Source organism: Rhipicephalus microplus, chromosome 3 (genome assembly GCF_043290135.1).
Source record: "Rhipicephalus microplus isolate Deutch F79 chromosome 3, USDA_Rmic, whole genome shotgun sequence".
Taxonomy (NCBI): domain Eukaryota; kingdom Metazoa; phylum Arthropoda; class Arachnida; order Ixodida; family Ixodidae; genus Rhipicephalus; species Rhipicephalus microplus.
Genome location: NC_134702.1, coordinates 89,747,039 through 89,769,910, shown reverse-complemented (window position 1 = coordinate 89,769,910; position 22,872 = coordinate 89,747,039). Strand labels below are relative to the sequence as shown.

Here is a 22,872-nt window from a genome sequence, read left to right as displayed (position 1 = left end):
GTTACATTTACGTTACATTCACTGGTAACGTCCCCAAATTATGTGACTAAAATCACGTAACACCACATACAGCTACTCATAATTTGATTGCGTTCACTAACAACAGCTTTTATACTTTCCTTGACATCACTCTCTAATTGTTCTCATTATATTCTAACAAAGAAAAACGAGTTCTTAGTATTTCCACTTCTTTCCTATCAAAAGGTTGCCATTACTAGCAAAATAAGGGAAGCTAGGTGAACGACGAGCTGCACTAGTGATTCTCGCCTTGGGCCACAAGTGAAAGCTGCCCAAATTTCTTGTCTTTGAACGCACGGCTTACTTTTAACATCATCGCGAGCGTGTGGGCACGTGGCGACATCCCGTGTTTACAGCGGTAACTATGTCGCTCACGATGCTCAAATCAGGCAATGGCCTTAGACTTTGGGTTTATGGCATCGTCCTTTAGGTTAATGGCATCAGTTATAGAAAGAAGAGGGAGTGATTCCGAGCTGACTTAGAGCTATATTTTCTATCTGAGGTGGCGTGCAGCGCAATAGTACTTGTCTCGTGCGTTCTCAGAAGCCTCGATCACCAAACGGCAGCTGATTCTAATCGTGGCCCAAAAGTGTTGCAGGGTCGCTCCAAAAAAGGACAGGACACGCACGCTTCAAGGCGCATCCTTCATTGTATGCAGTGAATGCTCTCTTCCGCGCCTTTAGACACTACTGCCTTGTGATATAATGTTCAAGATATCGAGCAATGTTAATCACGCCTGCCCAATTTGGCTCCTTCCACTTGACAAAGGCCATGTTCTCTGGCGCTGCTGATGCATGCGAAAAGCAGCAGCCAGAAGCGCACGCAAGGTGTGAAGGAGAATTCATCTACAAATACTTTTGTACTATATGGGGTTCGGGTGGTCCTACCGTTTCAGGTGGTCTATTCGAATTCGTCACCGTGTTCTCGGCGACATCGAACACGCGCTTGCTGCTCAAGGTTGCCGACAAGGCTATGCCTGACCACTACGACCTGCAGTTTCTGCATGGAATTCGATTTTACAGCATCGTCCACATTGTCATGGGCCACTGCAGCTCGATAGTGTCCGACATCTGGTGTAAGTATTGCTATGCTTTTATTTTATCGAGATAGCAGTTATACGAACACTCTCATGAATTTTTGCCGTCAGAAATGTGCCGTTCTATGCATGCATAGGTATTTATATATGTAAAGCCCAGTAACAGAGCATTACACCATTTCTCGCTAAAGCAAACCTTGTGCATATGCGAGTCAGCAGGCGCTAACACTTACGCTGGCAGTGGCATTGACGCTGGCGCTCATCGCGGCATTGCACCGGACAGAAACCTGGGGAGGCGCAACACACGCCGTAATGGGCTAGTGTTCTCTACTGGAACATGCGCTTCTAAGGGGCAATGAGCGACAGATAACTCCAATTGGAGAGAGAGACCAGCAGTCTACTTTTAGTTAACGTGCATGCTGCGAACCTTCATTGTTCAACAACGCACTGGAGAAATCTCCCTGCGGCACTACCTTGGAGGTCAAGATCCAGTGTCTACATACACGGAGCGGCCAGTGAACGGTTATGCAGCGCGAGCAGTCCGTTTCTTCAACGTGAAAACTCGTTAGCAGACGTTGCCTGCGTCGGCGTTGCGAGGCGAGAAAGGGGGGAGCGAGGGAGAGGGGAGTTCATGTGCATGCGTAATGGGGATGTAAACGCCGCTGGGAGAGATGCCTAGATGGGAGAGTGAGCATAGCGTAGCGAAGCTGCCTGCGTCGGTGTTGCGAGGCGAGAGAGAGGGGGGCGTAGAAGAGAAGAGAGGGGGAGAGGCGTGCATGCGCTGTAAGGGTGGTCACGCCGCACACCGGACTGTGCTCGACCATAAGACGCTTCGCACCCAAAAATCCCAGCATATCCACAGAGTGAATGATGATGAGTGGGGTGAAACGTTTGTCAAGTTGTTTGTCGGGCGACGAGCATGAGCTGCCGTGGTTCGTGAGATATTGCCCGTTACGCCTGACGCAGGACAAGGTCAAGCTAAGAGGAGCTTCGCCCCTAAAATAGTTGGTGAATACTTTTACGAAGCGTACGACTAGGACTTCGAACCACTGGCCCCTCGCCCAGCGGTGCGATTCTTTAACCGTCTACCACGCAGATGTCCGCCGTTGCACTATCTGCTCCATTTATTCGACGTTTACCATCGTTGGTACGCGCATCTCAAAGGTGGTTTAGCGCGGCATGCCTTGTTCACCATCACTCGCTAGACGGTGCAAAGGGCGCAAGGGTGCACATTAAAAGGCAATGCCTCACCATGTCTCGTCGCGCTGCAAGAGTGTAGAAGTCGCAGTGCGTTCTTGCTTTAAGAGGGCATAGTCATGAGTGCTCGCACACTTATCTTTAGCAGGGGAATTACGTGCAGATAAAAAGCGTGAATGGGCGCCGTAGAGAAGCAGTGGAGGCTGCGTCACTTGGTTAAGAACTGTGAACGTTGCTCATAAGGGTGCCGTCTCGACAGACATCAGTAAGGGGCTCATATGAACCTTTTCACAGATGAGATAAAACGCCACCATGCTGGGCTCTGATATGGTGATACATAGGCTGACATTAGAGCATTGGCATCGCACTTTTGGGGGATGACACCTACTTGACACAACCCGTAGTTGATTTTATATGGGGCCAGGGAGCCGCATGTGAAAAGGTGTATACGTGCTGCGCTGTGACCGCTTATTCGCTTCGAGAAGGAGAAGCACTTCCCGGTGTTTAGTAGGATTGCGCAGGATTGTATTGAATATAGCTGCCATTGCTTCTTCGTATACTTGTGCAACATTAGTTTGAATATAGCTGCCGTTGCTTCTTCGTATACTGACAGCCCCGAAGTGGCAGTCTGGTGGCCAAAATACTCGGCATCTCACCCGCAGGTAGCGGGGTCGAGTCGCGGATGTCATGGCTGCATTTTCAATGAAGACGAAAATGCTGTAGGTCAGTGTGTTGAAATTTGGGCACACGTTAAAGAACCGAAGCTGGTCGAAATTTTCGGAACCCCCCAATATGGCGTCTCTCATAACCATATGATGGTTTTGGGACCTTAAACCCCACATACCAACCAAATTTGTATACTGTCATTACTGTTAGATGCTAACGCATTCATTGCTTCGCCTGCTCGGCAAAACTGAGATTTTATGTTCTTTCCTACACTTTTCGTCTGGCTGTCTTACAAATACTCTCTTAATGTTTCACACTCGCTGATCTCTGTCATTCCTCGCGTCATGAGTAATCGATTCCACGCATTTTAAATGGTCGTTTCACCACCAGCTGTTATGTCTCGCTCTTCTGACGCTTTGACTTCCTTATGGCTTCATGTAAGTTCTAATTGGTTTCGTGAAACAGTCGCTGTTTTTTCCTCAAGTCTTGTTGTTGGGCGCACACGACACAACTATACGCTGGCGCTTAAAAGCTAAAAGATTGAGGCTGTGTTTAAGAGATATCCGTCCTATAAAATTTGGAGTCGGTCATGCTTTCTTTTAATGCAACAGATTTGAAGAGCTTGTTTCGCAGAAACTCTGGCGTCGGCTTCATTGTTGAAGTGGCTGATGTTGGTTGTGAGCGAAAAATAATAGTCTTGTCTGTGACCAAAAATCTACCAAGATGCAAATAAAATAAATCAAATACTTTCGGTCCGTGGTTCAAGCTTGCATGGTAGAATTGCATGGCACAAGCTTGCATTGCCATAGAGTGGCAGAACATACGTGATTATTATAACGGCGTCATGGTTTAAAGCCGGCCATCGATTACGAAAGGCATGCACATTAATACGCGTATATCCTTGTGACCACGTAGGGGGTGCATAGCAAGTTCCGAATTATTTAGTGCGCATAATTACTCATCGTTTAAAACATGGTACACATTACCCACAATCCCGCCAATGCGAAATCCTTCCTGATACAAGAAACTTTCAACTTTCTTGATTACGTTGTAGTAATCAACAATACAAATTCTTTTCAGGTGACATCATACAATAAAAAAATATGCAGTAAGTGGTTAAAGTAGGTACTAAGGACATCCTATTGCTATCACTTTCAACTCTTAAAAGGTAGCTCAAGGATGTCCCCGAATATTTTTTGAGCCCTGCGTCTCGCTGGAAAGCAATGAAGATTAGTTTTTCGCTCTTCGTCGTTGCCATGGGCCCTTCAGGAAAACCTGCTTTGAATTTTGGGTTGTCATGACCACTCCTAGCCCATCTGCAGATGGTCATTGCTTTCCTGTCAAATAACGGACATCGTTACTCAAAGTGCTCAATGTCGGTCATATCACTTGGACAAGAGCACTGCTAGAAAATGCATCACTTAGACTTCAATGACCAATGAGGGGTGTACGTGGAGTTTATTCTGGTTGAAAAAAAAGAAGCATTCTTCGAAGCACACGAATGATTGAATGTTTGAATGAATAAGTGAATAAATGAATGAATGAATGACGAAACGGAAGAGCTACTTTTTTTCTGTTTTTGACATTGCTACATACTTTGTTCATATGATGAGAATTCATGTCGATGAAATACACTCAGAAGATAGGTTGCGAAGACTGAAGTACAAGCATGTCAACATGACAAAGAACAGTTTCTTGTGTAGCAGTGTTAGACCATAATCAAAGCTCAGAACAATGGAAAGACCTTTCGTGCATCTATTGTTTTTACCTCTAGGTTAGCACGACCGTTGAATATCTCATAATCCCTTTGAATACGTTTTCAGCTGGAATGCTCAATTCATACATCTTTTCAAAAAGTTGGTCGGCTATGATCCTAGCCGCTGGATTCAGCACTGTGGACACGTTCTTTTTTCTGAGGTGAGGCGATATGATGTTATGGTTACACGAGATATGCAAAAAAAAAAACAACTGTAGTAGCCTTAGGTACGGCCAAAGGAAACAAAGTATAAGAGATACAAGTTATTGCAAACAAGCGCATAAAGGCTCAAGAAAGAAAAAAGTTCAAAGTTGAAATGTCAGAACTTGAACTTTCCCGAGTCTTTCATTACATTCGTGTATCTCTTCAGCATCAATCAACTCGGCCAGCAACAACTGTCACCTAATCAAACTACACTTGTGGCTAATATCGAATAAGTAAAAGCAAAAGTACAAATAGCAAAATACACAATTTCTATAATATTATGCACTATTAATTAGCCTAAAAGAGCGATATTTTTTTCTCATGATCTTCTAAGGTAACTGAAGATTTGCGGTAGGTGTAAACAATTTACCTGTTCATAATTTTGGTGAAAGAGAATTCTCCTATAAAAAGAGCGGTAAAAATTTGTGTTGGCTAACCCAAGGCAAAGCTTTTGAATCAATTAGTAACTCATTTATATAGTTATGATATTTGATCTCCAGAACGCCAGCGATTATATCAAGTACAAAAATCTACCTACAGCGAACAGTGATAGCGGTTTGGGGGCCCTCGTTACATAACCTAGCACAACGCAACCTTCTGTTTGATATTTCTGAATTAGAGACCAGTTGACAGCAGTGCTATAGGAAACAAAAACGTTTAGGAAATAAATATTCAAAAGTCGTGAACGATGGGATGTGTCTCTCACGCTCGAGGAAGAAGCGGACGTATTTTACACAATAGCGTAACGAACGCATGGACATTGATCAAAACCTTTTGTACAGCACTGAGCCTCCCATCCGAAACCTATAGCAAGCTGCAGTAATATGGCGAATAACTGAACACAATGCCAATATAAATTTATATCTTTTTAACGCCAACATTACTATCCGCATAATAGCTGCTTACGTTAACACCCAAGTCTATTCACCCATACCACAGCACACTGCCATTTATGCAGCGCCCCAATATTTCTTGACGAGAGGCGTGAGTTGGGGAGGGAGAGTGAATGTCATTGCCCCCCTCTCTCACTCTCTCTTCAAGCTCTAGGAATTTTTTGATAAAAATGCATTCTGGGAGCGGGGAGTGATGAATGCCACAGAAGCCCTTACTGGACTGAAACCATTGATAACTGTACTTGAAGTTGCAAAATCAAAAAAGCATATCTAGAGCAATGATTGTGATATATATATATATATATATATATATATATATATATATATATATATATATATATATATATATATATATATATATATATATATATATATATATATATATATATATATATATATATATATATATATATATTATATATATATATATATATATATTGTGGAGCGCTAAAAAATTGGCACGAAAATAAAAACAGCTATTTATAAACTGACTTACTTTTGAGTAGACTTACTCCGGCCCACTCAGACGTAGGTCCAGCTGTGAGTTTAAGTTTGACTAGGTCCAGTAGAGTATTATGTTAGTGAGTGTGATTCCGACTGTGTCTGGCTAAGAAAAAAAATACTCAGTCTGAGTGCGACTGAGTCTGGTTGAGGAATGCGTTGATGAATCTTAGTCTGAGTGAACACCCCAAGCAAAAGATATTTGTTGAGTGAGTCTGACTTAGCTTCAACTTTTTGCCGACCTATGAATGTATTCATATATTCATAACACTCATGTGTTTGACATTTATAACACACATGCGCACACAACACACGAAGTAATACGACCGCGAGGTGTTTCTGACCTTTCACATGCGACGAGAGACTGTGAGGACAATATGTGGAATCATCTCGCGGATCATCCCCCGAGCGCCGGCTATAGTAGTGTCAGGCCGGTAAGGCAAATAGCTCCGCTCCTGATGGCTCCAATATCACAGCCAAACAGTGCCACCGCGGGGGCACAGCGCCAAGTCTTGCTCAGTAGTGAATACATTACCGACGCCGCCATTAGTGCCCCGATGTGAAGCCGGCACGCTGGACATGCGGGTGACATGGGGCGGAAGCAACCTAAGGTTGCCAGCACCCAGATGGAGATAACTATATTAGACACTCCGTGAACTTGTAGCTATAGCGAAGAGAAAGAAACATGTGGGTGTTTCGAGAAATGTGCCCGAAAGTCATGAAAACAAAGCAAAAGAAGCATTCGTTGGCTTTTTGCACAATTACTTCTTTTTTGTAGTGGGGTACGTATTAGGATGACAATAAACAACTGTTACGGCAATAATGACATAATTTAAGAACCTTTCATTTGCTGAGACAGGTGGTGTGGTGGAAACAGCTAAAGGGGGCCATGCTTTCGTTCCTGCGAAAGCATGGCCCCCTTTGAGATTAAGATAAATCGGCCTCTGGTAAACATTTACAGCAATAAAGTTCAACAAAATTCACCAGCCGAACCGGAACGGATGCTCCCAGACCAGACGACGTAACTGTTTGCGACGGCGATTGCAGTGGCTTTTGTTTCTTTCTTCACGTCACTCGTGATTTGAATTTTTCGTTTGCTTACTTGGTATTTTGTGACATCGTGCTGTTTCAAAGAACAATTTGTTTCTATTCGTCTTTCAGCGGCTTCTTCTTGTGCTTCACAGTCGCTAAGCAGAAGGAAAATGGACCCATTGTCTTCATTGTCGGCGTTACCAGACGGCTGATCAGGTAGGAAGGTCTAGGAATTGTTCTGAGTCTTCAAAGTAAAAGTACTATGCTTAAAATATATAAGAGTATTTATACTATTCTTCTAGTGGGATAGAGGAGTGCCTAAACTCAATAGCGCACGGGCTTTCCAAAGCTTAGGTTCCTATAATCAAATGAAATTACGAGACCTATTCTGCTGGGGATGGGGCAGAAAAGCTGTAGTGACCATTTAGAACACAAATTCCAAATATTTCTTTTATTTCTAGTCTTTAAATATTGATATATCATTCATAAGCTGTCGATCTGTGTCCCTCGGTGATTTGGATGCAGGTAATGTGAGTCAGCAAAGTGTGATTTTGTTGTTCTTCAAAAAAGCTTGCAAGATAAAGGTGTATTCACACGACGGACGTAATCGTGCATGGGTCAGTAAATCGACATGTGACGTGTTCGACAGCTCTCCACGGCTCGCATTCACACGATAGCGGAGCAAAGTAAACAACAAGGGGGACGGACATCTATCTATCAATATTTTCTAGGCGTGTAGGTGACGGCGAAGATGGCCACAGGGGCTTTGCAATGGAGGTTATAAAGCGCGCAATGGACATCGAATGCATGCGCAGCCTTGCCGCGATGGCTGTTTCTCTGGAAGATGCACCAAACAACGAAGTGAAGAGGGGACTTCTTCATTGCTAGAGATCGGTCTGGGCTACGCCGTGGCTTACCAAGAAGGCACTTGGGATGCAAAACCAGCTTCACGAAGAGCTACTCGCCAGCGATTCCGAACAGTATACACGCGACTTGTATTGGATTGGAAAGAACCGTGGTTGCCAGCCGAACGCACTCTGCCTCCAGGAGTATTGCATCTTTTGCCACAAAATCCAAACTGCCCAACTGTGATTTGAGTCTCCGCCGTTTGACGAATCACTCCTCGCGAACTGGAGGAGAAGCGCGGGAATGGGTAACGCATGGTGACGTATGGTACGCGATCTGGGATCGAATTGCCATTTCGTTCGTCGTGAGAATGCAGCTTAAAGGGGACGAATACGGTCGCTTAAAAATACACAAAAAATGTTACCCGATCAAACAAAAGCGTTGTAAACGTAGTCAAAACTATTTTTTTGTTATTTGAAATGCCTCGAAAGCCCCAGTGAAGGAGTTTTACATGAGGGGTGGGCTGTAAGAGTAAGTTTATTATGTAAATGCTCGATCGTGTCAGGAGGAGGAGCATTCCAGTACTGTGCGGTCTTGACAAAAGATGGATTAAAGCCACGCACTGGTCTGAGCCGTCGGCGGGTACATGGCTTTCTAAACTTGATGCCGTCGCAATAGTCATGGCTCGGCTTGACGGGGAATAGCTTAATGTAGTGCACCATAAAACGTCAAGAAACGGCACAGATCAGTTTTACGGTGTCGAAACGCAAGCTCAGCAAAAATTAGCGCGAGCTTTAGGTTTGGTTACGCTTCGCTCGTGGCAGTAAATATAATACAATCCATCAATGTATGGGAAGTATTCGTAACAATAGCCAACAGTTGACAGCCAGTAACTTCGCTCATTGTAGTAAGACGGTAAGTTAGGCCAGTTGGTTAGGATCCATCGTGAACTTACAGCGCAGCACCAGAAAAATACAGAACAGGGAAGGATCAAAAGAGAAAAGAAAAGACGGCGCTGACTCACAACTGTTGTTTATTGGAAAAAAAAAACGGGGTGAAAAGTGTATATATATAGGTACTGGCAGCCTACATCACAACATGCGCAGAATACGAGATGCACCGAGGTAGCGTTGTCACGCTCATGGCAATAAACAAGATTGGCCTAAATAACTTAACTATTTTTCATGCAGTGTGACGGATGGTTCATTAACGCACTTGCTACCTCTAATCTTTATATGACATGCCTCAGCGGTTTCTCTTGTTAGCTGGTTAGGATGCTTGAAGATGATGGTGGTCGTCCCATTTTTGAGAGAACCATCATCATCTTCAAGCATCCTAACCAGCTAACAAGAGAAATCGCTGAGGCATATCATATAAAGATTAGAGGGAGCAACTGCGTTAGTGAAGCATCCCTCACACTGCATGAAAAAGAATTAGGTTATTTAGGTCAATTTTGTTTATTGCCATGAGCGTGACAACGCTACCTCGGTGCACTTCGTATTCTGCGCATGTTGTGATGTAGGCTGCCAGTACCTATATATATATATATATATATATATATATATATATATATATATATATATATATATATATATATATATATATATATATATATATATATATATATATATATATATATATTGTTAAGCGGTTTATTGACGGACACTCAGCGATGATTCACGACAGCGACAGTCAATGCGGGGATCGACTCTCTGCACGAGCTGCTCTTCTTCTTAAGAAAAGGGCGACCCACTAGAAGGCGTTGAAGAGGACGACCCTCTGTTCGAATGCTTTACCACAACTACCCCGGGTACGAAAAGGGAGCCGCCTGGCGACCTAACAGCTGGTTACAATGAGCGGATCATGGTAGGCCTTGAGGCGCTCCACGTTAACAATGTCGCGTCCTCGACGACGCATGTCCGAAGATTGTTCGATGGGTTCAATCAAGTAGTTGACTGGAGAAGTGCATTTGACGACACGGTATGGGCCTTCGTATTTAGGCAATAGTTTTGAAGATAGGCCGGTTGCAGTAGTAGGGATCGAGAGCCAGACGAGCGCTCCAGGGAGGAATGTGGGCGCAGTAGTACTAGCGTCAGCGCGAATGCTTTTTTGCCGCTCTTGATCATGCGCAGTAAAGGTCTTTGCAAGTTCTCTACATTCTTCAGCAAGCTTGGCTGTAGCAGAAATAGGTGCCCACTCAGACGGATCTGGCCTGTACGGAAGTATCGTGTCGATGGTGTGTGACGGGTGCCTTCCATATAATAAAAAGAAAGGTGAAAAGCCAGTAGTGCTCTGAGGGGCGGTATTATATGCGTAGGTGACGAAGGGTAGAATGGAATCCCAATTTGTGTGATCGGCGGCGACGTATTTGGAGAGCATGTCGCCCAGCGTACGGTTGAAGCGTTCTGTGAGGCCATTCGTCTGCGGGTGGTAAGCAGCAGTTTTGCGGTGAACAACGTTGCACTCTTTGAGAATGGCTTGAACGACTTCAGACAGGAAGACACGGCCTCGGTCACTGAGCAGTTCCTGGGGTGGGCCGTGTCGCAGAATGAATCGTTGGAGCAGAAAGGAAGCCACATCGCTCGCTGTAGCCGCGGGAAGAGCGGCTGTTTCGGCGTATCGCGTGAGGTGGTCTACAGCAACAATGGCCCAGCGGTTACCAGCCGACGTTAGTGGAAGTGGCCCATACAAATCGATGCCAACGCGCCCAAACGGCCTGGCAGGGCAAGGTAGAGGTTGCAGACCTACCGGCGACAGGTGCGTTGAAGTTTTGCGGCGCTGACATTCTATGCAGGAGCGAACGAATTTCTGCACGTAGCGGTACATGCCACGCCAAAAGTACCGTTGGCGAATGCGGTGGTAAGTCTTCGATACCCCGGAGTGCGCACACTGCGGATCAGAATGAAAGAATTCGCATATGTGAGAGCGCAGACTGCGAGGTATGACTAGTAGCCACTGGCGGCCGTCACCGTTGTAATTGCGTCGATGGAGGAGGTCGTCGCGAACTGCGAAATGGTGGGCTTGACGACGCAACGCGCGAGTGGATGGAGTGGATGGATCAGTCAGCAAGTCTATCAGTGAGGCAATCCATTGATCCTTGCGCTGTTCAGTAGCAATGACATGAATGCTAATCGAAGAAATGGCAAGGTGAGACACTGAGTTGTTGGCATTGTCGTCAGGCAAGGGAGAGCGCGACAGGGCGTCGGCGTCAGCATGTTGCCTTCCATTGCGGTACAGCACGCGGATGTTATAGTCTTGCAGGCGAAGTGCCCACCGGGCGAGACGGCCTGAGGGATCTTTCAATGACGACAACCAGCATAGTGCGTGGTGGTCGGTGACAACATCAAATGGGCGACCATACAAATAAGGTCGGAACTTTGCAAGGGCCCAGACGATTGCCAAACATTCTTTCTCGGTGACTGTGTAATTAGTCTCGGCTTTAGTAAGCGTACGGCTCGCGTACGCCACGACATATTCCGGGAAGCCTGGTTTGCGCTGCGCAAGGACAGCGCCGAGGCCGACACCACTGGCATCCGTGTGTACCTCTGTAGGGGCCGTAGGGTCGTAGTGACGGAGTATGGGAGGCGACGTCAACAAACGACGAAGTGTTCTGAAAGCGTCGTCGCACTGTGATGACCACGAATGGAGAGGCCCGTTACTTCCGAGAAGCTTCGTCAGCGGCGATATGATAGTCGCGAAGTTTCGAATGAAGCGCCGAAAGTAGGAACACAGTCCTACGAAACTGCGCAGTTCCTTCACGGATGTCGGCTTGGGGAACGCGGTCACGGCCCGAAGCTTGGTTGGATCAGGGAGAATTCCGTCCTTGGACACGACGTAGCCGAGTATTGTCAGCTGCCGAGCTGCAAATTGGCACTTCTTTAGGTTCAGTTGCAGACTGGCGTTTCTCAGACGCGTTAAAACATGCCGAAGGCGTTGAAGGTGCGTCGAGAAGTCAGGAGCGAAAACGACGACGTCATCGAGGTAGCACAGGCACGTGTGCCATTTCAGGTCACGCAGAACTGTATCCATCATGCGCTCAAAGGTGGCGGGCGCATTGCACAGCCCAAACGGCATAACGTTAAACTCGTACAAGCCGTCAGGGGTGACAAAAGCGGTCTTTGGTCGAGCGTCCTCAGCCATAGGTACTTGCCAGTACCCTGAGCGCAAATCGAGGGATGAAAAGAATTCTGCTCCTTGCAGGCTGTCAATCGCGTCATCTACCCGCGGTAGTGGATACACGTCCTTACGAGCGATCTTGTTGAGGCGTCGGTAGTCCACACAGAACCGCACAGAACCGTCCTTCTTCGTGACGAGAACGACAGGAGATGCCCAGGGGCTGCTAGAGGGGCGAATAACATCGCGGCGAAGCATGTCGTCGACTTGCTCGTTGATTACACGGCGTTCTGTGGGAGATACGCGATATGGACGTTGCCGCAGCGGTGGCTGTGCGCCTGTGTCGATGCGATGCGTAACGGTGGATGTGCGGCCGAGAGAAGGTTGAGCGACATCGAAAGAAGAGCGGAATTCTTCCAACAGGCCCAAAAGCTGGGAACGCTGGCCCTGCGTAAGGTCGTCGGGTATGCAGGGACCGAATATATCATCGGATGATGAAGCAGATGTCGAAACAGCACCAAGCGTACAGGAACTTGGGCAGTGCTTGTCATCGGGTTCATCCATAACTTGCGCGTCTTCGATGGGTTCCACGCTGCCGAGACATTCTCCTCGCACCAACGTAACGCTGTACGGAGATGAGTTCACAACAAAAATAGTGGTGCTGCCGTGAGTGAGTTGCACGGCCGCGAAAGGAACCAGCAAGCTTTTTCTTATGAAAACTCGATGAGATGGCGAAAGGAGTGCAGCGGTGTCAGAAAGGCTTGCGCAGTAGAGCGACACCGCAACAGACGAGTTTGCAGGCACTTGAGTGTCGTCTCTGACGAGTAACTTGCTTGCAGCGGATGGACTGTCGGCCGGCGTCAAAGAAGAGAATGGCGCGAGTTCTATTTCTGCTGGTGCGCAATGAATGACGGCGTCGTGGCGGGAGAGAAAATCCCATCCTAGGATAACGTCATGAGAACATGAAGAAATTATGATGAATTCGACCGCATACATCACGTCCTGAATCATAAGGCGGGCTGTGCACATCGCTGTAGGGTGAATGCTTTGGGCGCTGGCTGTACGGAGGGAGAGCCCGCAAAGCGGCGTGGTCACTTTGCGCAGTAATCGGCAAAGTTTTTCGTCCATCACGGATACGGCGGCTCCAGTATCTACAAGGGCAGATGCACGAACGCCATCCACAAGCACGTCTATCACGTTCGACGGGCTTTCCTGAGGGCTTCCGCAGTTCGACAGCGTCACAGCCCTTGCCTCGTGGACTGCGACGACTAGTTTTCCTGGTCGCCCTCGAGTGGACGTGGCCGCATCGGTGACAGTGAGCGACGTCGTGGAGATGGTGAACGGCGGGTAGATGCAATGGGGCGGGACGACAGTGACATAGGCGGCGGTTGGTCGTAAGAGCGGCTTGACTGGCTGGGAAAGTTGGAGGCGACCTGCGGTTGCTGCACACGATTGCAATATCGTGCCACATGACCGACGCAACCGCAAGCAAAGCAGATGGGGTGATTATCAGCAGTGCGCCATTGGTTTGCTGGTCGCATCCATGTCGCAGAACGCGATTGGCGAGCCGGCTGCTGATATGAGTGCATGGTAGGCGGCACTCGGGGCACGTAGGTGACGCCGGCGTATGTAGGCGAGACAGGTTCTCCAAAGGCCTGGGGCCTCGCGACGGTTTCGGTGTAATTTAGCGGGACAGTGACAGAAATCGGTGGGGGCGGCCTGGCAACAACTTGGGCGTAGCTGAGTGGCACAGATGCAGGAGGTGGCTGGTGGTATTCAGGGACGACCTCCGCGATTTCCTGCTGAATGGCTCGGCGGAGTGGAGGTGGAAGTGTACTTGATGGCTGTTGAGCTTGTTGTGGGGAAGCAAAAGCCAGTAGAGAGACCTGGCGGGCAACTTCCTCACGCACGAACGACTTGATTTCGGCGAGCAAGGTTGCGTGGTCTGGAACTGCTGACAAGGCCGAGAGATCAGCATCACGTGGTGGCGGGCGACGGGTCATCAAGCGCTGCCGCCGCAGCTCGTCGTAACTTTGGCATAACATGATGACTTCTGCCACAGTGCGGGGGTTCTTTGCCAGGAGCATGGTGAAGGCATCGTCGGCGATGCCTTTTAGAACATGCGTGATTTTTTCAGCCTCTGACATGTTCAGGTCGACCTTTTTGCACAAGTCAAGGATGTCCTCGATATAACTTGTGAAGGACTCACCGGTCTGCTGGGCTCGTTCACGTAAACGCTGTTCAGCTTGCAGCTTACGAACGGCAGGGCGGCCGAACACGTCGACGACAGCGGTTTTAAAAGCGGACCAAGTCGGGAAATCAGATGCGTGGTTATTGTACCACATTCCGGCCACCCCCGCAAGGTAGAAGAACAAGTTGCCGAGTTTAGCTGCCTCATCCCAATGATTGGGGACGCTCACACGTTCGTACATGGCAAGCCAGTCCTCGACGTCAGTGCCATCCGCGCCGGTGAAGACAGGAGGGTCGCGGATGCGGGGGACACCGGGACATGGCGTCGGTGTAGGAGGAAGCGTTTGCTGGGCGGCGTCTTGGTACATGGTTTGAGGCACGGTACGGGATCGAAGCTCCAAGGGCATCGAATGCTGACCGAAGGTGTTTGAAGGGCACAGCACTCTCCACCAAATTGTTAAGCGGTTTATTGACGGACACTCAGCGATGATTCACGACAGCGACAGTCAATGCGGGGATCGACTCTCTGCACGAGCTGCTCTTCTTCTTAAGAAAAGGGCGACCCACTAGAAGGCGTTGAAGAGGACGACCCTGTGTTCGAATGCTTTACCACAATATATATATATATATATATATATATATATATATATATATATATATATATATATATATATATATATATATATATATATATATATATATATATATATATATATATATATATATATATTTTCACCCCGTTTTTTCCCCAATAAACAACAGTTGTGAGTCAGCGCCGTCTTTTCTTTTCTCTTTTGCTCCTTCTCTGTCCTGTATTTTTCTGGTGTTGTGCTGTAAATTCACGATGTATCTTCGCTCAACAGAGGTAGTGGATGATAAGGAGAAAAAAAAATTACACACGGACATGCAAACGTGTCTTCTGCAGGACTTGCGTTCCGCTGTTTTTCCTCATCCTGTGCCTCTACGGGCTCGAGCCTTTCGTCATCGGTCCCACCATAAAGACATTCTTCGAAAACCTGCGCTACGAGGTGTCCAGTCACTGGTGGCAACTGCTTTTTCAGACCAGGAACTTTTATCCAACCGTCGGGAAAGTAAGCTCGCGCTAGTAAATGCGAAGGATTTCTTAGCTTTGAGTGTTTCTATCTATCTATCTATCTATCTATCTATCTATCTATCTATCTATCTATCTATCTATCTATCTATCTATCTATCTATCTATCTATCTATCTATCTATCTATCTATCTATCTATCTATCTATCTATCTATCTATCTATCTATCTATCTATCTATCTATCTATCTATCTATCTATCTATCTATCTATCTATCTATCTATCTATCTATCTATCTATCTATCTATCTATCTATCTATCTATGTGTCTGGCACGTGATTGAGCCACTCGGTCAAGTTAAAGCACTTGCTGAACGCCCAGTTATTTTGAACTGAATACTGCGCTCACACTTGTGAACATTTTTCATAAGAAAGGAAATACTATACGCATATCTGAGGCACAACATCAATACGTGATTGTTTGGTGCTGTATTATTCTAATAGAAAGTACGTAAGTACGTAATTTTAAAGATCCCAGTGTTTCTTACGCTGTGCAGAAAATGCGCCGCTATGCATGAAAATGACGGCTCGCAGAAGACTGTCGTCCTTCGACGACATTTTTCACTTAGTTTATTTCGGCCTGTCATCATTATTCTAAGCTCGTTTACTCAAGCTTCAAGAATTGACTTTGACTTCACCCTTAGTGAAAGAATGATATTCAATAGAACAACGAATAGAATAAATAAACAATTACAAGATTGTATAATCATACGTCATTCTATTTTGCGAATGTAGAGTCGTATTTTTCAACGATTCCTGAAAGTCAAGTAAACCTATGCAGTGCCACTTCGCTGATAACGAGAAATACAACAGCTTACATTGTGGATTTTTATAATAGGCTGGATAACGTATTGAGATTATTGCTTGTAATACTATTCCATATCATATCGCGTAAAAAAGAGGTCTTAGCACTGGTTAGGAGGAGATAATGATGAAGATAACTTGTACGGATGGGGCTCACCCACCACAGCGGATGGGTCAAGAACCTAGTAGCAGAACGCTTAAAGTAAAGGTATGTAAATTAAAACAAAGCTGGCAAATCACTTTGTCTTCGTCCTGTAGTGTACAAAGATGAGGATAATGAAGAAGAATATAAAGAAAGTTGTGTTTACTATACTAATTACCGGATTTCACCCCAGTTTTTGAAGCTGAACTGTTGGCAATAGTTCTAGCGCTGGGAAAGCTACCTTTGAATGCCGATAACGCGATCATAATCACGGATCCCCTGTGAGTATGTACGTCGATTACGGCGTCAACAAAATCGATGGCCTTAAAGACGCATTTATGCTAGTCCCTCCTCAGCTGCAGCTACTGAAATTAGTAGGGGTACCTGGTCATTGCGGCTTAGAAGTAAATGAGATTGCCGATTCTCTAGCACGAGCAGCATTGAAAAGGCCAGTACTATCAGTCCTTTCCGAAATGGCCCCTATAACTGCGACAAGATACAGGAAACTTGCGCTTCGTGCAGATGCTATGGAAGCAGTATTATCAACACCAGAATTTACTCACTTAAGATTTCCATGGAAAATTCATATGTGTCCTACAAGACCGTTGGAAACCATAATAACCAGATTTCGATGTCGTGTCGCCCCGTTAAATTTCTATTCACATAGGGCTGGTCTGGTGATATCACTGCTATGCAACTTTTGTTCAGAATCGGAAACAATATAGCACTATTTTTTATTATGTCGCCGATACAAACTGCTCAGCAAAACACTCTTAGTCCTCCCATTCGCTAGCCTGGGGCTGAACTTCACTATAGAAAATATACTTTCTTTCGGTGCTTGCGATCTGGGCTTCAGCCACGAGAACATTTTCTATGCAGTTTGCAAGTACCTTAATGAAAGTAAAAGAATTAAGCTTCTAATTGCGTGATTATTATTCCTGCAAAAAGAAAAGAAATTCCAGCATACACAAGAGCATTGTTTAACCATGCTGATTCCTATTCAAAGTAATGAATAATTGTCTTTTCTGAACGAGTAACAAACAACTATTGCACTGCTTTCGTTCTGCCTAGGGTGTCTTTTCTTTTTTCTTTCTTTTTTCCGGTGGATGGTTTCGATATCGAATAAAAAAAAATCTCACTGAATTAAGTCATCGATTCTTGGCCAATCCCCCTGAGTGGGTACGAGCCATGGCTGTGGAATCATCATCATCATCATCATCATCATCATCATCATCACTAAGCAGAATAGTACGCTTCCGTGTCTCGGGGAATATATTAGTCAGGGACCTTTATTTCAACGTTGCCAATCATTTGGCATGTAGTGCTTTCAAATTCGGTTTTGCCACTAAAATGGGTCCAAGAAAGGTTAGCAAAGCAGGGTGCACAATACTCGAGGACCGAATTCTGTTTCTCTCTCCTTATACGAATAGACAAATTAACATTGGTTACGTACACTTTTAACACGAAAGTAATTTATGCCACTGTCCAACACGACTCCCCTAATGTATTTCCGTCACGTATGTTACGTAGTAAATGTGCTCTAACAGACGGCAACAAAGCTAGAAAAGAAACAGTTCTGTCATCGAGAAATTCAAATAAAATTGTTCTTTCTCTCTCTTTCTGGTAGCCGAATTCATGATCCCGCGCTCTGCGGTGCAAAAAGGGAAACGACTTGGTCGCACAGGGTGCATTCTTTGGGATTTTAACGGTGACCTATTTATATGTTCAAAGTATCGTTGACGGCGCTCTCAGCTAGGTGGCACTTCAGCGTGTTCTTGTTATCCTAGCCAGATAGCGCGAAGACCGCGCTTTGAAGGCCATTGACGTATACCACGTGCTACGATGCGCGCGCGCCTCTAAGAGGACATGGCCTCTCGTGCCCGCGAGCACCAAGTACGTCTTGAGCTCTCACCGCAAGTTTGCGGTGTAGTTAAATAGAGCACGAAGGTCCATTCGCTCGTTGCAGTGACTACGTTTGCGAAAGGAGTGCCTTGCTCGCGCGCAAATAAGTAACAAGTGTGACAGTTGGTAGCTCGTGATCGTCCGCTGCATGCTCTTATCCTGTGTCCTTCGTGCTTGAGCAGCTCGCGGCAAGTTTCGAGCTACTTGCCGTTGCTTCACGTCACATACAGTTTGTTTGATGGAGCGTTCATTTCTTTGCCCTTGTGTGATAAATGCACAATAAACACTCATCTACTTTTGTGCACACGCATTTCACTTTCGTGTGGCACCATTTTTTAACACACGTGCGTAAGATATGTTTTTTTTTCAACTATTCAGAATCCCATACCACATGCATGGTACCTGTCGGCCGATTTCCAGTTGTTCGTCGTCTCTCTTCTCACGCTGCTGGTACTCAGACGGTGAGCCCTTTGTTCAGACTAAAGCCACTATATGCTTAAAATCACAATGCTGAATCTGAGTAATCAATACATGACCTACAAGAGTTATACATTGTCTTCCATTAAGGTACTCCGAAATGCTGCTCACCCATGGTTTCAGGGTTTGGCAGAGAAATTAAGTTCCGATGGCATAAATTGTAGGCCCTTCCGCTCAGATAGTCTACTGTCGAAATTGCCGAACAGATTTGTTGACGTTTAATCACGCGCTTTTTGTTCTCGTAAAAAACTTATGTTTCAGCGCAAAATAAATACCTGGGTCTAGGGTTGTCTGAAGAATTATAATTATTAGTAAAGACCATATTTTACGGAATTTAGAAAGGATAGAAGGTTGGCTAAATTATGGTAAATGAACGACTCGTGCTTTACTTAGTAAAGAAATGTTCAAGATGGTTCGTCTGAGTCAGCTGGGGGTCATAAATAAATATAAATAAATAAATAAATAAATAAATGAACATATATATATATATATATATATATATATATATATATATATATATATATATATATATATATATATATATATAATTGCAGTAACACCTACTGGTTGGCATCATCATTAATTTATGATTGCTGGTTCCCGTCCTCGGCTTTTAATGCCAGTGTTTCAAGTATGACGTCACAGAGAACGGAATGAAAGAAGGAAAACAGGATTGCCTGACGTCATAGAGCGCCTCATTTATGGTAGTCTCCTCCACAGTGTGAGGGCGCACGATGCTGAGGCATAGCGCATCATGGTGGTTAGTCGATGATTGCGAGGAAAGCATTTAGTGGGACAGTGCACAAGCTCTGAATACATTGTAATATTACATTCCAGAAAGTTATTCAATATATATATGGTGTTTCTAGAAATGTGTCAAGCATTCTTTAAAAATAATCAAAAGCCACTGTTTGTGCGCTGTTTTCAGAGCTGCTTTTTATGCAGCTGCAGGCATGCTGAGAGGATTGAAAATATCATTTTGAACAGTAATTAGGAGAGTTAAATAGTTAGGTTCCTTAATTAGCAGAGTAAGGAAGTTAAGTCAAACGGGAGAATTGAGGTCCTTCATGCAAGGAACCCATCGCCGCTTCGAGATTTTAGAAAAGAGGTTTCTACGTAGCAATAACTGTAAATAATGAAGTTCTCGTAAATTCTGCGGCACAACCGAAACTACAGGGTTGATGAGCGCAACAAGCAGACCACTACAATGACGTCATTGTTCAAAACAAAACTGCAGTTCTTTACCTTTATTTAACGTATGTGCGTCATGCATGCTCTAACTGAAAGCGAAGTACACACACATAAGCTACGAACTCGGTTTGTGGTTGATACAACAACGTTTCATCATTTCGAACATCTCAGAGGAATATGGCAGTTGACCTCTCTCGCGTTTTGGTTTGACCACAGAATATACGAGAACGTCATTAATCTGCAGTTACTACTAATGGTTCCTGGTTGAAATTTTCGGAGCCCAATTCTCAAAGCGCCAATGGGCTCTTCGCACGAAGGATTTCAATTTTGTCATGTTACTTAACTGCGTCATCCCGCTAATTGAAGTATTATTTAATTTAACTTTCATAACTACTGTTCAGACTTTTATCCTGAACATCCCTAAGATGCCTGCCGCTACAGAAAAAGCAACTGCAAAGAGCGCTTTTTGCGGGTTTTTTAAAAAAAGATATTGGACACATTAAATTTAGTGAAACACGCTGTATATATACACTGTTGTTCTTGCTGACGCTTGTTCACAAGTAAGCGTGATTTCCAGACGCAGCAAGACACTGGTTTTGGCAGCATTCGCCTTTTTATCTTTGCTGAGTTGTGCCGGTGGAGTGTGCGTCGTTGCAAGTTTGAAGCTGCCGCCATTTATGATCTTTCCAGGGCCAAGTCCGGAGTGAGTATTGAAGCTTAACCATTATGTGGATTGCGTACATATCGTGGCATGCAGGATTCCTGTTTCTTGTGATGTCGTACAGGTGAAAGGAGGCCTCAGGGATTATTTCAGAATCCGGTGCTCAAGAATAAATTGGTAGCCCGTTCTTTTTACGTATCTGTCCGCATCGGCCACTGCCGTGATGTGAGGTGTTTCGGGGCTGCGGCTAACCCGGAGCCCCACAGGTAATACACCGAGACAGAATAGTAGCCATTTTTACCCCGCTTATGCCCGGCTGCAACTCCTCACTGCCAGCGGCTGCTGAATGCCGGACACGAGCCCACCCACGATCATCTTCCTCCTCCTGTACTATATAACTTGTACTTTCGATGATCGCGCTCACTCCCATAAAGCATGGTATTTCCCACATGCCTACCAACCATTTTTAGAATTCATTCAGCCCCCCCTCGTCAGCAGGTTGGAATCGCCTTCTATAATATGTCATCAGGAATACTGATAACTCTAAGTTTAAGGCGGCTTCAACTAACTTACTTTTTCATAACAGTATTACATTAGGCAGCCCTTTTCTCTCCCTTTATATGAAAACGTCAATACTTCAAGATGTTGCTGCGACGGTGCATTCTTTCTTTCAGATACGCATGCTATTGTTTTGAGTGTTATTTTGTTAGCGTTGTTGTCTTTTTGCAGCCGATCATATCATGCTTCGCATTCTACATCAACTGCTTTTTTTGTTAATGTGCGCTGGTTTTGTTTTTTTATTGTATCGAGTGGTTTTATAAGCAGGTTGAATTACAACTGTAACCCACTCTCATCTGTAATGTGCTCGGGCATTGAGGGCAATGAAACAAATACGCACTCCTTGTTTAGCCTCAGAAATGCTATAAGGCTGCTAAATAGAACATTTTCGACAGTAATGTGGACACCAAAATAAATAACCTTTTTATCATTAAATCTAGGCAGTTATCTCTAATTGGAGATTCGTAGTTTTCTTGAGAAGAACCCAGTGCAGACTTGAGATTTCGAAGAACAGGCCTTTAGTAGTAATTGAGCCATAAAACCTACCTGACGTGCCCTAGTGAAGTAGTGATAATGATACCCGACTGTTTACTCACAGGACGCGGGTTCGAATCCAAGCCATGGCACCCGCATTTTCGATGGAGGCGAAAATGCTTGAGTCGCAACATTTAGGTGCACGTTAAAGAGCCACAACTGGTTGAAATTTTTGGAGCCATCAACTACGCCGTCTATTATAATTATATCATGGTCTTGGGATGAAAAAGTCCAGATATTTCATGACAAAATTTATACGAATTCAACACAGAAACAAACTGTAAATAGGAAGAGCGCAACTCCCATGTATTGCTGAAGTACCCAGAATGGACAGCGTCGTTATATTAGCCATCAAGCGACCTGGTTGCGTGAGTTGCGCTTACAGTTACAGCTAGGATGGTGAATATACCTATAATAGAAGTCCTACACCCTTGTAAATGCTGTCTTGAACAGTGACGTAATTCTGGCCGTCAACTTGCTGCGCTTTTCTGCGCTTCAGTTGAGGATTCGCTATTGAATTTCGCTGAATTTTATTGCACCGCAATGATTGCTGGAGACCACTTTTTTAAATATTAAAGCTTTAATGTGTTCTGCGTACGAAGAACTTGAGTCTACCATTTCACATAAGCTCTTATCTCTATTAATCAGTACCTTAGCTGATTTAACTTCGCTAATCACTGTCCCAAATGATAGCTGCCATAAGATGGCTGAAGAAAAATCAATTGCAAAGGAAGTAAGCGAAAAAAAGATATTGCATTTTTCAGATTTAGGGTGATTTTAGACGCATTTCTTGACACATGCGGTAGATTGTTTGCGTGTTTACCCTATAAACCTCCGTAGCAAGCAAGCACATGTGGGCTGCCCGCCATATTTTCTGTCAATCGTTTAGCACTGGCACCTTGCTCTTTCTCCCCCCTTCAGTAATATAGCTACATGAACTAGCCTTAACCTTCATTCTTACCATGAAAATGTTCATAGAATAAAACTGCAGCCAATCATAACGTGGCAGGTATAGTTGGCCTGGCCAATGGCAAATGCAGC

The 22,872-nt window shown here is 45.1% G+C and overlaps 1 protein-coding gene across 1 annotated transcript in view; it reads left to right on the top strand.

Annotated features, from left to right (window-relative positions):
• Positions 1 to 741: 741 nt before the first annotated feature.
• The window catches only part of LOC119160008 (nose resistant to fluoxetine protein 6-like), a 33,214-nt gene continuing 11,083 nt past the window's right edge, over positions 742 to 22,872 (top strand). Inside the window, exons 1-6 of the mRNA XM_037412769.2 lie at positions 742 to 1,093; positions 4,741 to 4,834; positions 7,433 to 7,519; positions 15,378 to 15,543; positions 18,789 to 18,871; positions 20,656 to 20,781. Coding sequence (XP_037268666.2) covers positions 742 to 1,093; positions 4,741 to 4,834; positions 7,433 to 7,519; positions 15,378 to 15,543; positions 18,789 to 18,871; positions 20,656 to 20,781 — 908 coding nt within the window. The remainder of the gene's footprint in view (positions 1,094 to 4,740; positions 4,835 to 7,432; positions 7,520 to 15,377; positions 15,544 to 18,788; positions 18,872 to 20,655; positions 20,782 to 22,872) is intronic.